At 36.7% G+C, this 14,966-nt stretch overlaps 1 protein-coding gene across 7 annotated transcripts in view; it reads left to right on the forward strand.

Moving 5' to 3' along the window:
- The window catches only part of esr2b (estrogen receptor 2b), a 181,261-nt gene that overhangs the window by 143,043 nt on the left and 23,252 nt on the right, over nt 1-14,966 (forward strand). For all 7 annotated transcript variants that reach the window (XM_055005587.1, XM_055005586.1, XM_055005584.1 and 4 more), the window contains 4 exons: nt 3,073-3,577; nt 6,535-6,734; nt 6,823-6,939; nt 12,340-12,687. In XM_055005587.1, the coding sequence (XP_054861562.1) occupies nt 3,073-3,577; nt 6,535-6,734; nt 6,823-6,939; nt 12,340-12,687 (1,170 nt within the window). The remainder of the gene's footprint in view (nt 1-3,072; nt 3,578-6,534; nt 6,735-6,822; nt 6,940-12,339; nt 12,688-14,966) is intronic.

Here is a 14,966-nt window from a genome sequence, read left to right on the forward strand (position 1 = left end):
GTTTATTTCCCTTTCTGTGACAGTATACTGAATATCTTAGGACCAAACAAGACATTTGAGGACTTTTTTCCTCATCCGAAACGGTCTGATGTAACGTCTTCAATGGTCCAAAACTAAAAGATTTGCAATTTAGGCCAAAGAAAAGACTCAAATCTTGAAATTTGAGGTACTTGACATCACGATTTTTTATGTTTTTGCTGAAAAAATTACTAAAATCAACAGATGCTGATCAGTTTTCTGTCAATAGTATAATTGCTGAAGCTCTAATATGAGTCCTGAGCTTATAGAAGGCTGTAAACACTAGAACTGCTGTCAACTGTCCAATTAATCACTGTTTTAAGAATTGATTAATCAGTTTGAGTCTGAATTCTCTGATTGCAGCGTCTTAAATGTGAATATTTTCTGGTTTCTTATATTGCGGCCCAACAGCAGCTAACTTATCCGCGTTTTATTTTCCTCTGTAGTTGTTGTGCTTCAATAATCAGTTGATATATTTCCAGAAATATGAATCTGTGCAGCTGCTCTGCTCCCAGTTTATCATTTCAGTAGAAAATAACCAGGTTACAGTGATTGAATCTGCTGCACATACCAGTTTTTAATGTTGATTTAGAACTTATTTAGACTAATAAGGCTGCAGATTGAGTCACTGAACGTTCTGTGGCTGATTTTAATTCATTTGTTTTCCATTCAGTTGGCTGAAGAATTGGTTCTCTACAGACTTATATTACAGTTTTCATTCAAGAAAGTTGTGCATTTATGATATTTATTCATTAAAGTATCACCAAAAGTGAAGATTATCACAACTGAGCTTCAATTTCTGCCAGAAATAAGTAGAAAACTGCACAAATTTAGTTTTATTAGAGGATGGTTCTTTTGTATTTTCAGTGAATGTGGCTCTTCTGGCTTTACACTCACCCTTTGTTTTATTGATTTTAGGAAATAGAATTGGAGGTACTGCTTCTATCTGGTCTTTACATTGAAATTTAACAACATGCGAGGCTGATTTTGTCACATTGAACGGAGAAGCAGATGATATTTCAACACATAAATCTCATATTTATTGAAGCTCAAGGAAGAAATGCCAAATCTGAGATGGTGGAGGAACACAGCTACCTGAAATGACACAATCTGACCCACCTCTGAAGAAGATAAATATGCCATATATTCTCTAAGACGCCTCATGAACTCAGGATAAATCTGCTGTAATGCTTCTGTTGTGTTGTTAGTAGTTTCCAGCTGTAAGTTTCCTCGGAAGGCTACGTCTTGTCGTCTGCACGTGCAGCAGCTGCAGCAGAATCTCGTCCTTACTCTGATATAGTCTTTAAAAGGAAAATCATCCCAGTATCTCGTGTTGCTCTGTGGTTTCTCCATTGTCCTTGAATAACAGTAACACTGCTGCCGGAAGCTGCATCCCTCTCTGGTCTTGTTGTGTCTGTTTTTTAAGACACGACGGCATGATGCATGCTTTTTAAGAAAATAAATTCATTACCTCGGTGTGTTCATGAAATATCTCAGGATGTGTTTTGTAAACAGCAGCAGCCTCCATTCTAATACAGAGTTCTACAGTCACTGACTTTTCTGCTTTGGGGCAACAAGAGTATAATTTTGAGCAAAACTCTGCCAAAAACAGACCCTGTGTTCTTTAAATTTGATTAAGTAACAAATTGCAATAGATTCATTGAGGCTGCAGTGTGAAGTTTGTGAAGAAAACTAGCAGTAAGTTGCAAAGTGAATGCTAATTTTGAAGCCATTCTTAACCCCCGAACATGAAGCAGTTTCTGAGTGTTTTTTATTCACCGTGGGTTCATTTTTCACTGCAATTTAAAGTCCTGCACCTCTATGGAAACAGAACCAGTTAGAAATGTATTAACCGATGTAGAAAAAGCTGAAGGATATGCAAAGAATATGTAATGGAGAGCATTAAGCGTCACAGAAGTCTTTGCCATGGTGGCCCGTTGTTAGTTTAACCCCCATAATGCTCTTTGCTGGCTTTAGTAGGTATACCAGGTGCAACGGATAGCATTAGGTGTCACAGAAGTCTTTGTCATGGTGGCCTGTTGCTAGTTTAACCCCCATAATATTCTCTGTTTGCTGTAGTAGCTGGTTGTTCCACCAGGTGGAGCCTCTTACTGTTTAATACTGTAGAGACCAGAGGAGGCGTCACTCAGATTAGAGGAAGTTCATGGTGGCAAGCAGAGAGCATTGTGCCAGTTTAGCTAGTAAAGGAACACCATGACAAAGACTTCTGTGATGATTAATGCCTACTAATCAGAGTTCTTATCTTGTAACTGAACTAAGATGCTCAAAGATGACATCATTATGGTTGATTGTTTACACCACTAGAGCAACTTCTTCTGTATGTTTAGTGCAGTTTTATAAGAACATGAAATAATGACCACTGAGTATATTTTGTGTTATTGATTAATCAATTATTGATTGATGAAGCTGCTCATCGTTGGTTAAGAAAACTGCTCAAAATTTGCATCCCAACTTTGTAATGTAGTTTTTGTCATTTAAAAGGCAGTTGTTTCACTGTCTTAATAATAATAATAATATTAATTTAAAGGATCCATGTTACAAAGAGCCTCACAGTGCATCAAAACATAACAGACAAGTCATGAATTATCTGAATTTATAAGACCAATAAAAGGACAACAAGGTATATAAAACCGACAGTTAAAGAGATGGAAGAAGAATTAAAAGAAGTAAGAGTTCAAAGGAAATGAAAACTCAAATAAAATCAGGTAAGACTCTGATAAAAGCGTCTTAGGAAGAGATTTAAAAGAGATCATTGATTCATCTGATCCAGACTGTCGTGGCCCTGGAACAAAAAACAGAAGAAACCTGCCTGAATGTCTTAAATAGCGCACTGGTGCATAAGATAATAAAAGATTTGAATTATAACTAGAAGAAAGACCGTTAAGGGCTTTAAAAGTGAAGAATAAAACCCTAAAATCCATCCTAAACCGTACTGGGAGTCAGTGTAAAGAGGGTAAAAGAGGAGTGATATGATTCTGTTTGTTGCTTCTTGTTAATATTATCTTCACTCCGTCTCCTCCTTTTGTATTTTAGGACCCGTCTGCAGAAGAACATGCAATAGAAGAAGCAGCTGCATCGTCGTATCTTATCGTCCTCGGTGTTTCCCCCCTGATATGGCCTCCTCCCCCATGCTGGACGCCGATCCGTTACCGCTGCTTCAGCTGCAGGAGGTCGACTCCAGCAAAGCCCCAGAGAGGCCCAGCTCCCCGGGGCTGCTGCCCACCATGTACAGCCCTCCGCTGGGCGTGGACGGCCACACCGTCTGCATCCCGTCTCCGTACACCGACACCGACCACGACTTCGGCCACGGACCGCTGACCTTCTACAGCCCGTCCATGCTGAGCTACACCCGGCCGAGCATCAGCGACAGCCCGGCCTCGCTCTGCACCCCCCTCAGCCCGTCGGCCTTCTGGCCCTCCCACGCTCACCCCAACGTCCCCCAGCTGACCCTGCACTGCACCCAGCCTCTGGTCTACAACCAACCCAGTCCCCATGCACCCTGGCTGGAGCCCAAAGGCCACAGCATCAACCACAGCAGGTAGGACCACCCACACCGACTTAATACAGCAGCAACACAACAAAAACACTGAGAAACTGCTCAAATTGTCATATAAGCATCAAAATTTGGTATCCACATTATGAATAAACAGTGTTAGCCCTTCAAAAAATTCTGAATGGCTGCCATTTTGCAAGATGGTGGACATTGGTGCCATATTTTTGCTGTATCATTAAACTCTGCTATTTAATTTTCAAATGCTCAGATTGTCAAACAGAAATCAAATTTGGATTCAACATTATGTAGTAAAATGCATTAGATGCACAAAAATTAACAGCGGCAGCCATTTATCAAGATGGCAGACATTGGCGCCAAATTCTTGGATTCTTTAAAAAAATATCTTTAAACTCTCTTCCTCAATTTTCAAATGCCGAAAATGTCAAACGAGAATCAAATTTGTCATCCACATTATGTAGTAAAAACCTTCAAAATGGCGGACATTGGCGCCATATTTTTGGATCTTTTTTTTTTTTTTTTTAAATATATCTTTCAACTCTGTTATTCAGTTGTCAATAACTCAAGTTGTCATATTTCATTGTCATCAATTTTGCCATCCACATTATGTAAAAAAGTGTGAAGTCCACAAAAATTTAACTTGGCAGCCATTTTTCAAGATTTTTGAATTGTTTTTTGGAGTATCTTTCAACTCAGTTATTCAATATTTAAATGCTCAAATCATTATATGAGAATCAAATTAGTCATCCAAATATATTTAAAGTTGTGGCCCCGCAAAAATTCAACTTGGCAGCTGTTTTTCAAGGTGGCGGACATTGGCGACATATTTTTGGATTATTGTTTGGAATATCATTAAACTTGGTTATTCAGTTTTGCAGTTTTCAAATGATTACATTGTTGTACAAGAATCAAATTTTGCATCTGCATTATGTAGAAAAATCCCAAATTGAAAATGGCAGCCCTTTTTTTTAACTTGACAATTTCCTTCTTTTTAGATGATTTTTTAATATCTTTGAACTTGATTCTAACATGTCTAAATGGTCGTACAAGAATCAAATCTGGTATCTACATCATGAGGATGGAAAAACCATCAGCCACGCAAAAGTTCAACTTAGCAGCCATTTTTCAAGATGGTGGACATTGGCACCATATTTTTAGATATTTTTTTTAATTATCTTGGGCCTTGATTATTCAGTTTTCAAATGTTCAAATTGTCATCCAAGGATCAAATCTGGCATTCACATTATGTAAGTAATAAGCTTCAGCCATGCAAATATTCAACTTGGCAGCCATTTTTTAAGATGGCGCACATTGGTGCCATTCTTTTGGGTTATTTTTTGGAATGTCTTTAAACTTGATTATTCAATTTTCAAATGCTCAAAGTATCATACAAGAATCAAATCTGGCATCTACTTTATGTTGGAAAAACCATCAGCCACGCAGAAGTTCAAATTGGCAGCTATTTGTCAAGGTGGCCAACATTGGCGCCATATTTTTAGATTATCTTTTGGAATATATTTGAACCTGATTATTAAATTTTCTAATGTTCAAATTTCCTAACAGGAATTAAATTTGGTGTTTGATGTAGTAAAACGTGTTTGCTGCACAAAAATTAATTAACAATGGCAGCCATTTTTAAAGATTATTGAAATTTTTGATTATTTTTTGAGTATCTTCAATCGCGGTTATCCAATTCTTATAATATTAACATTGTTTCATACCTTTCTGACACCAGATTCTGACAACAGAAAGCATCTATGAACATTCAAAATACTGTAAATGAAACATGCAATATTTAATGTCATTATCATGTGTGATATTTTATTATTACATCAGCATACCTACCACCATTACTTTCTGCTGCTCTATTTGAGCCTCATTTATCTCACTTTTTTATTTCAATAATAAACTTTTATCTTATTGTTTTTCTACGTTTTACTCACTGCATTATTGTACTAATTAATTTTTCTGAGTAATACCTCATCATATCTTAAAATCTTATTAATCTACAGTCATAATGAAATGGCCAATGTCTTTGAAGTCATTTTTAAGCTGATTGATACTGTCAGGATCATAAAAACATTTAAATAACAAGATTTTACTGTAGTTGGAAAGCTGCTGCAAATCATTGAATTTTCAGAGCAATTTCTGTTTAACCGTTTCTGATTGACCTGAAGTTTTTACAGCATAAAATCTAAATATTTATAAAGGAATTAGTGGAATTTTAGCTTGATATGTCAGATACTTTCCAAGATAAAAGTCTGTAAAAATTGCCAGTAGATGGACTATTACTTTAACCTTTGTGTCGTCCTGTGGGTCAGATTGACCCGTTTTAAAGTTTGAAAATGTGGACAAAAGAAAAGAATTACAAAAAAAAATCAACCAAAATCCAGTGAATTTCACTGGATTTTGGTTGATTTTTTTTTTTTTTTTTGTCAATGTTCTTAAGAAAATATTAGAAATTTTACTGATATATATGTAATCACTTTAGCTATTTTTACTAATTTTTTGGAAGATTTTACAAGAATTTTCTTGCCAAATTTGGGGGATTTTTTTTTAAATAAAACTTTTAAGGAAAACTTCTAAGGAATTGGGATTTTCTTCCTGAAGGTTTTGCAAATTTTCAGAAATGTAGGGAATTTTTTTTTTTTTTTGATCTTTTTCGGACAGAGAAACAATATTTTTGGTGTCCGTAAATGGAGACAACACGAGGATTAAACAAATTTTCTCAGAAAGTGTTTCTTTATTAGATTTTTTTAGAGTTAATGATAATAAAGTTTCCAGCAGAAGGAAGCTGATGATCTGAGATGAAGAACTCTCGTATCTTTGTGAGAAACGGCGGCCGTCGTGTGATTTTCTGTGTTTTCTGTGATTAATCCACACATGCAGCTGGTTTGGTTTCCAGCTGTCTGAGACGTTCTCAGCTGGATGACGAGCTGAAACCCTTCATGTCAAGTTGTTCCTCTTCCTGCTTCCTGCTGCAGCTCCATCATCGGCTGTAACAAGCTGCTGGGGAAGAAGTCTGAGGACGGGCTGGACGGAGTCAAGTCGTCCTCGTGTTCGTCCACGGTGGGGAAAGCCGACATGCACTTGTGCGCCGTTTGTCACGACTACGCGTCCGGATACCACTATGGCGTTTGGTCCTGCGAGGGCTGCAAGGCGTTCTTCAAGAGGAGCATCCAGGGTGGGGTTCTGTCTTCATCCACGTCTCCTCAGCCTCTCCTCTTCTTCCTCCACTTCAACCACAATAACTTTTTTTTTTCCCTCTTCAGGACACAACGACTACATCTGTCCGGCCACCAACCAGTGCACCATCGACAAGAACCGCCGTAAAAGCTGCCAGGCCTGCCGCCTCCGCAAATGCTACGAAGTGGGCATGATGAAGTGCGGTAGGCGGTCCTCTGTTGTTATTATTAACCACGTTATATGTGATGTTTGGTACTGGAGTTAAAGCAAAATGGGAATCTATTAATCCTCAGAGCCTGACAGAGGCCCTTCCCGTACAAATTCCCATCCTTACACTTAGAATTAGACAACTTTATTAATCACCAGATTGAAATTAAGTTGTTATAGCAGCATGGATATTCAATAAAGACGTAAACAATAAGACAGCACAGAATATTCGGGTATAAAATAAAAATAAAATAAAAAATGAAATTTAAATATAAAAACATACAATTTAAATAATATAAAAAATAACATTAAATAAAATTTAAATAAAATATAATTCAATACAACAAAAATAAAATTAAAATAAGACAAAAGTAGCAGAAAAGAAAATGCAATAAACAATAAAGTAAAATTTTAATAAAGTAAAATAATAATGCAAAAGTAATCATAAAATGTAATTAAAATTCAATAAAATAAAATAGAAATCAAATTTAAACAAAATACAATATAGTAAAATACAATTTAAATAAAGTACAATAAAAATACAATTTAAATAAAATATTGTGAAATAAAATATAAATAAAATAAAATTTAATTCATATACAATAAAATTAAATCCAATAAAATATAATTTAAATAAAATAAAAAATATTAAAATTAAATTTAAATGAAATAAAGTGAAATAAGATTTTTAAAACATCTAAAATGTAGAAAAAAAATCAACCAAATACACAAGAATGACCATATTTTATTTATTAATAAAGTATCTATCTATCTATCTATCTATCTATCTATCTATCTATCTATCTATCTATCTATCTATCTATCTATCTATCTATCTATCTATCTATCTATCTATCTATCTATCTATCTATCTATCTATCTATCTTATATTTTTAAGAGTATACAAAAATATGCAAATGAGAATATTCTCAGATGATGGCTAAGAATCCCTTCTTCTCATTTAAATTGCTATCAAAGTATTTTAGAATCAATGCAATACCATTGACGTGTATCTATATTGTTATTTGCACAAATTTCCAGAGACATTTGCACAATCTGAACCAGTACTGATGTATATTTTTGGTTTATTTAGATTTATTTTGATTATTTTATCCCACTTGCTGCTGTAAAAATGCAAATATCTTCACTGTGGGACTTAAACATTCTTACACCTGCCATCATAGTTCAGATATTTCCAGATTCTGCACAATATATATGAAAATAGATCTCTACTACCAGCATTTTTGTTGAGAAATGTGTAAAAACATACCACTTTCATCAGTTAACTTATGTGGAATATCTGATATCAGGATAAGCATCATTGGACTTTTTTGTGGTTGTTTCTCCAAAGAAATCAGACAGAAAGTTTGGTTCTGCACAGTAAAAGCCTAAATGGGTTGCTCCAGGAGGTTAAAGCAGCTGCTGACAGAAATGTAGAATAACAGTCTGTCAGGCTGAATCCTGACGGTGGCAAACCGCCCTTAAAAAACACCAATTGGTTGAGTTTCCGCAAAATTTCCACTTGTTGAAAGCATAATTTGAGTCACTTTGAGATTTCTCTGACACGTGTAAACACTTATTCTGTTACTGTAGAGTGTTGGAAGACCGTTGTGATTATTATTGCTGTTGCTCTGCTTTAAATTCCAACCAGAAGACTCACTCTGGGGTATAAACCTGCTGCAGATGTGCAAATCCAACGTATTTGGGATCAGAAATTCTCATTGTGATGGCTAAAATTTCTCCTATTAAACTTTATACAGTTTAGAAAGAATTAAATAAACACAGCATCTAGGGCTGGGCGATATGGCCTTAAAAAATAATCCCTGATTTTTTCTCAAAAAATCCCGATTTTTTTTTTTTTTTTTTACCCCCTACCTAATCTCTGCACGGCGGAGTCCAGTCTACTTAATGCAAATAAGCTGCAGCCCTGTCCAGGTAAACACACCGGATTGCAGCTGGAAATGCGCTGCATGTGGCTGCTGGTCCTGTTGCGGTGCGTTTCCAGCTGTGATCAGGTGTGTTTACCTGGAGAGGGCTGCAGCTCATTTGCATAAAGTAGACTGACTTCTACTTCAGTGGTTCCTAACCTGTGTGGCTTGGAGCCCCTCCTATAAGCTGCACCACCGCCACCACATAAGTACACTACAAAACAAAAGAGGGAAGTTATTGAATTGTATTACTAATAGAAAATTCCCTAAAATTACAAAAAAAAAAAAATTATATCAAACCAAGAGTTCAAGAGTTGTACTATGACGAGGAGGAGAGTTTATGGCTGCAGTAAATTTGTTGACACTACAATGCATAAGAGTTAAGTTATTGATTTTTTTTAAACTAAAAAATTCCTTACAATTATGACAAAAAATATTTAATATCAAACCAAGAGTTGTTGTATGAGCAGCAGGAGCAGTAAATGTGTTGAATATTTGTCTCTTCGCTGTTTGCAGCGGTTTTGCATTTTGCAGATGGTCCCTGTTCACTCGTCACACAGCCGGCTGATCATAGACACCAATGTAATTTCTGCAGCTTGAAAGACAGATACTTTGATTAAACTGGGCTTGTAGCATATTGTCTACCTTACAACGATGGAAAAGAGGCATCGTTTATGTTTCGACAACGTATATTTAATGTTATTGATGCCGGAAGTCCGAATTTGTGAATATCTTTCCGACTTTACCGAACTGTGTTTTGTTTCCTGACGCCGTAATTCGCTGGTTTCATGCTGTCATTTACGAGCATTTCACTACAAATAACAGAATTCTGTCTCGTCCTTTAATAAAACCAAATTTAAGGTAACACTCGAAGTATAGCCGGAGTTTTTAGGTACTGATGAATCTTCACCCGTTTTGCAGACACCGTTTCCGTCAGTAATTTTCTAACTGTAACACAAACTAATGAATCGGGATGAACTAGAGCCAACCTGAAGAAAGACCAAATAAATGTGTTTTTAAAATGTTTTATAGGTAGACTTGTGATGACACAGCGAGTCTGTTACTCTGATTTTATCCAGAATGTAAAAATCTGTTTTTTATAACATCACAGCCTCAGAGCAGACAAAGCGGACCTCAGGTTGAGAACCACTGTTCTACTTTATGCAAATTAGATGCGGATGCGGAGATTCCACGCATCGTGAAACTGTCCTCAAACTTCTAAACTAGGCGTCAGTGACCTAAAACAAGGACAGATTCAGCTGCTGCACAGATTATTTCTCGCCTCAAATGCTCTCAGAAATACTTTTCGCTGACGTGTTTCTTGAAATAAAAGGGAAAGTTTGCGGCCGAGCCGCTGTGTTTATCTGACTTGTCTGCAGGACTGTCCAGCTGAAAGCTCGGTCATGTGACCACGTAGCAGCCTGCTGTTGGTCAGAGCTGTCATGTGACCATGTTGTGGTCCGCTAGTGACCGCCCACCGTCCGTGTGATTTTCAGATTCAATTCAATTCAATTTTATTTATATAGCGCCAATTACAGTCAAATTGTCTCGAGACGCTTTACAGAACCCATATGCCTGACAGAGATGCGGTGTGTTGCTGTGCGGGAAAATAGCATCTAGTGAACACGAGCCTTTAGATCTGCACCACTCGCCGCCATGTTGTTTGTGTATCAAGCGCGGGGGGGAGGGGGGCGCACTCTGAACTACGGGAGCCCAGCGGGAAGGCGTTGGTGGCGGATGTTGATGAGAAAATCGATTTTCATTAAAACAAATCCACATTAAGTACAAAGTCGAATTAATCGATAAAATCGATTTGTCGCCCAGCCCTAACAGCATCCCATTCAATCAGTGAAACTATTTATTTTGAACAAATCAAATGAAGCTTAAAGTGCTTTACAAGTAATTGAATGTAAATTCAAACAAACATTCAGACACTAATTAGACATTAATTGAAACCAAAACAGTCCAAATATCTGATGGTTAGTTAAGATGATGAAGCATAAGTGGCACAAACAAGACACAAAATCACAAAAATGAGACTCAAAATGACAACAAAACAACCAAAACGAGACGCAAAACAATAAAAATGAGACAGAAAACGAGAAAAAAAGACACAAAATAACAAAAAACACGGCAAAATGACAAAAAAACAACTCAACTGAAACACAAAAACACAAAAATGAGACTGAAAATTACACAAACAAGACAAAACAGCAAGGCGAATGCAGCATGGATCAGAAACAGTGAACAAAGGAGCAAGTTGTTGGAAGATGCATTCAGCATGGTGAAACATCTTTCTACAGATGATGTGCAAAGATTCAAAACTGCACCAAGTCTTTTCTAAAATGATTCAAACTGTCTATAATGACATGAAAAAGTGTCCTTTTGAAGTAGTTTTCAGGACTTTTTGACAACTTTTTGGGTCAGTTTTTCAAGATACATTCAGCATGGTGAAACGTCTTTATAGATGATGAGCAGAGAGAAACAATCTGTTTGTAGAGACTATAAAAATGTAAATAAAGAAAAAAGTTAAATATACCTAATATGTAGATCCTCAGTTTTTTCTAGTGTAGGTAACACTTGTGGGCTGTTAGAAGAATGATGCACATGTTGATTCCATTATGTCATTCTAACTGTGTCATACTTATAGAAGATATTTCTGAGTTCTCTCTATTTCTATTCATGGTTTCTCTGTTTCCATAGAGATGCAGGACTTTAGATTGCAGTGAAAATGAGAAAACAGTGAGGAAAGAATGAGTCAGGATACAAAAAAAAGTGGGTTAACCAATAATAATGATAAAAAAAACAAGAGTATCAGTACTCAAATCATACATTTCTGAAAGCTTACATAAAGGCTCATGGGCCAGTACTGTTTCTTGCCGTCTTATGTCTTCTTTCCTAAATTAACCCTCATATCGTCCTGTGGGTCAAATTGACCCGTTTTAAAGTTTGAAAATGTGGAGAAAAAATATATTTTCACAGTAAAACTTCTGATGTCCACATTTTCAACATTTATGGGAAATTTTTGAACATTTTTGGTGGAAAAAAAGAAATGTTAAAAATGTCTTAAAAACATTCACAAAAAAAATCTTTTTAAAAAATTTTTGGTGAATGTTCTTAAAGAAAATATTAGAAGTTTTACTGATATATATGTAATCACTTTAGATATTTTTAAGATTTTTTTTGGAAGATTTTTTTTTTGAAAATATTTACAAGAATTTTCTTGCCAAATTTGGGGGATTATTTTTTTTTAAATAAAACTTTTAAGGGAAACTTTTAAGGAATTATTGGAATTTTCTTTCTAAAGGTTTTGCAATTTTTTTGAAATTTGGGGATTTTTTTGCTGAATTTTTGGATTTTTTTTCAGACAAGGAAACAATATTTTTTGGTGCCTGTAAATGAGTACAACAGGACGGTTAAAGACTCCATTCCAGGTGTTGTGAGTGTGTTTCCGTCTTCGTCCTGCAGGTGTCAGACGTGAGCGCTGCAGCTACCGAGGAGCTCGTCACCGTCGTGGAGCTCTCCAGGCTCGGGATGCAGCCGGTCGGGGTCTGGTCCGGGTTGGTCTGGGCTCCCGGGCTCAGCGCCACCTCCACCTGGGCCCCCTGTACCCCTTGCCCCGGGCGACCCACCATCACCGCTCGGCCATGAGCCCCGAGGAGTTCATCTCCCGCATCATGGAGGCCGAGCCGCCGGAGATCTACCTCATGGAGGACCTGAAGAAGCCCTTCACCGAGGCCAGCATGATGATGTCGCTCACCAACCTGGCCGACAAGGAGCTGGTGCTGATGATCAGCTGGGCCAAGAAGATCCCCGGTAAGACCCAAACTGGTTCTAGAATGTCAAAAAGATCAAGTCCTGATCACTAGTATAATCCTCAGATGTGGAGATGAGTCTCTGAATTCATCTTGAACCCCGGAAGGGGGCAGAACTGGGAGCTGAAAGTTTTTCTTTGAGTGTTAGTCAATTTTAAGAAGGAATTTGGTTACCAAAAAAACAAATACAACATAAATTTACTTAAGTTGCACATAGACTGGAATGTGGCAGAGCTTTTCTTCAAGTTTCACCGTAAATTTTAATTTTGATTGTATTTTTGTCCTTTCTTTATCACCATCACCAAACCAGTATGCAACGAGGACATGGATTTTCTCATAAATTTCTTCTAAAAACGTCATTTTTCAGCACTTATTTGCATGTCGTTAAATAAGACTGGAGTTAGAAAAGAACCATGTGAAGGTTCTTGGATCTCGGTCTGAACCAATGTTGAGTAGAGATTATTAGATAATGTGAGAGTTTACATATTCAGCCTGAAACTGACTCATCCGAGCCACCCCAAAATGATCAAACAATATGGATATTTGCAAGTTAAAATGTCAGAACCTTTGGTAGCTCACCAGGCGACCCATGAACTGGGGCTGGAAGTCCTCTCTGCAATGGCCACTGATGGTTCTGACCCATAGCATGATTGCTTCGTGTCATTTCCTGTTTTCTTACAACTGCTCCATAGCAAAGGCTCACAATACCCAAAAAAGACACAACAGGGACACAAACAATGGAAAACAAGCCTCAAAATGACAAAAAAATTACACAAACTAGACACAAAACCGCAAAAATGAGACTGAAAATGAGACAAAACAACAAGACGAATGCAGCATGGCTCAGAAACAGTGAACAGAGGAGCAAGTTGTTGGAGATACATTCAGCATGGTGAAACATCTTTCTACACATGATGAGCAGAGTAGAGAGCAAAATCTAGTTTGTAGAGTTTGTAACACCCATGGGACTCAAAATTGCCGAAAATAGCAAAAAAAAAAAGTGTCCAAAAATGACTTTAAATTTTAAATTTTTTACTGAGTTTTGGTCATTTTAGACAGTTTTTGGTCAATCCCCAAGTTAGTTTTGGCAAGTTCTGAGTCAGTCTGGACAAATTTACGTGACTTTGGACAACTTTCTCATCATTTTGGACAATTTTAGACTGAGAGGAAAATAAAACCTAGTGGATCAATAAAATAAAACAGTGAACAAAGAAGCAAGTTGTTGAAGATAAGATTCAAACTTGTCCGGTAGGTCTTAAATATTGTCATTTTGAACCAAATTTTACATAATTTTGAACGTTTCAAGTAATTTTCAATGGTTTTTCAGCCATTTTTGACATTTTTTGTTACTTTGGGCCAATTTTGAGTAAATTTGTGCAATTTTATCTTACTTTTGAACTGAGTCTGGGAGGAAAATCAAAGCTACTGGATCAATAAATAAATGTAGCATGGCTCAGAAACAGTGGACAGAGGAGCAAGTTGTTAAAGAGTTTTCTGGTGTATGATTTTATTGCCCAGTCATAAAGAAAAATGTGGAAAAAGAGTGAAAAACAATCCTCCCATATTGCCAAAAAACGGGAAAAAATACATTATATAATTTACCAGATGAGTCCCGACAGAGAGATAAAAACATAACTCCTCAGATTAATGCATTAAACATTTTTGTTTTCTACGTTTTTATGACCATTTAAATTTATATTTGTGCTCTTTTAAATACATAATTTTATTGCATCCTCTTATTTTGCTTTCAGATGTAGAATCTGCAGCTGTTTGTCTCGATTAATGAGCTCCTAATATTTCCATAATTGTAGAGGATTGAGCTTTAATTTGTGTTTTCTCTGTTATGTTTGCATTTATGAGCTGCCATTAGTGTCTTTCTTTCATTTTTTTGTCTGTATTTCCATCAGATTCAGTTTCCCTCTTCCTCCCTCTCCTTTGCCATCCAGTCCTCTCGCCTCCGTTGCTTTCTTTTCCATCCTCTTTGTGTTCGGCTCAGCAGGTAGCTTCTCGACAGAGGTGTTAGCATGAAGGCATCACAAAGACTATTTTTTCCCGAATAAAGACCGTCTTCCTGGGGTTTTTTTCCTTTAAAAAAAAGAGCATTTTTCCTGATTTCCAGACATTTTCTGCTTTAGTCGGAGGTGAAAATGAGAGTTCATTGTCTGCCGCATGAAAGGAGGCAGAGCAGGTGAGCAGGAGGCTGAAAGGACTAAAATAAAGCTGCTAAATGAGCTCATTGTTGTAGAATTAGATGATGTGGAGATTTAGAGCATTTACGTT

This window comes from Amphiprion ocellaris, chromosome 20 (genome assembly GCF_022539595.1).
Source record: "Amphiprion ocellaris isolate individual 3 ecotype Okinawa chromosome 20, ASM2253959v1, whole genome shotgun sequence".
In the NCBI taxonomy this organism is placed as follows: Eukaryota; Metazoa; Chordata; class Actinopteri; family Pomacentridae; genus Amphiprion; species Amphiprion ocellaris.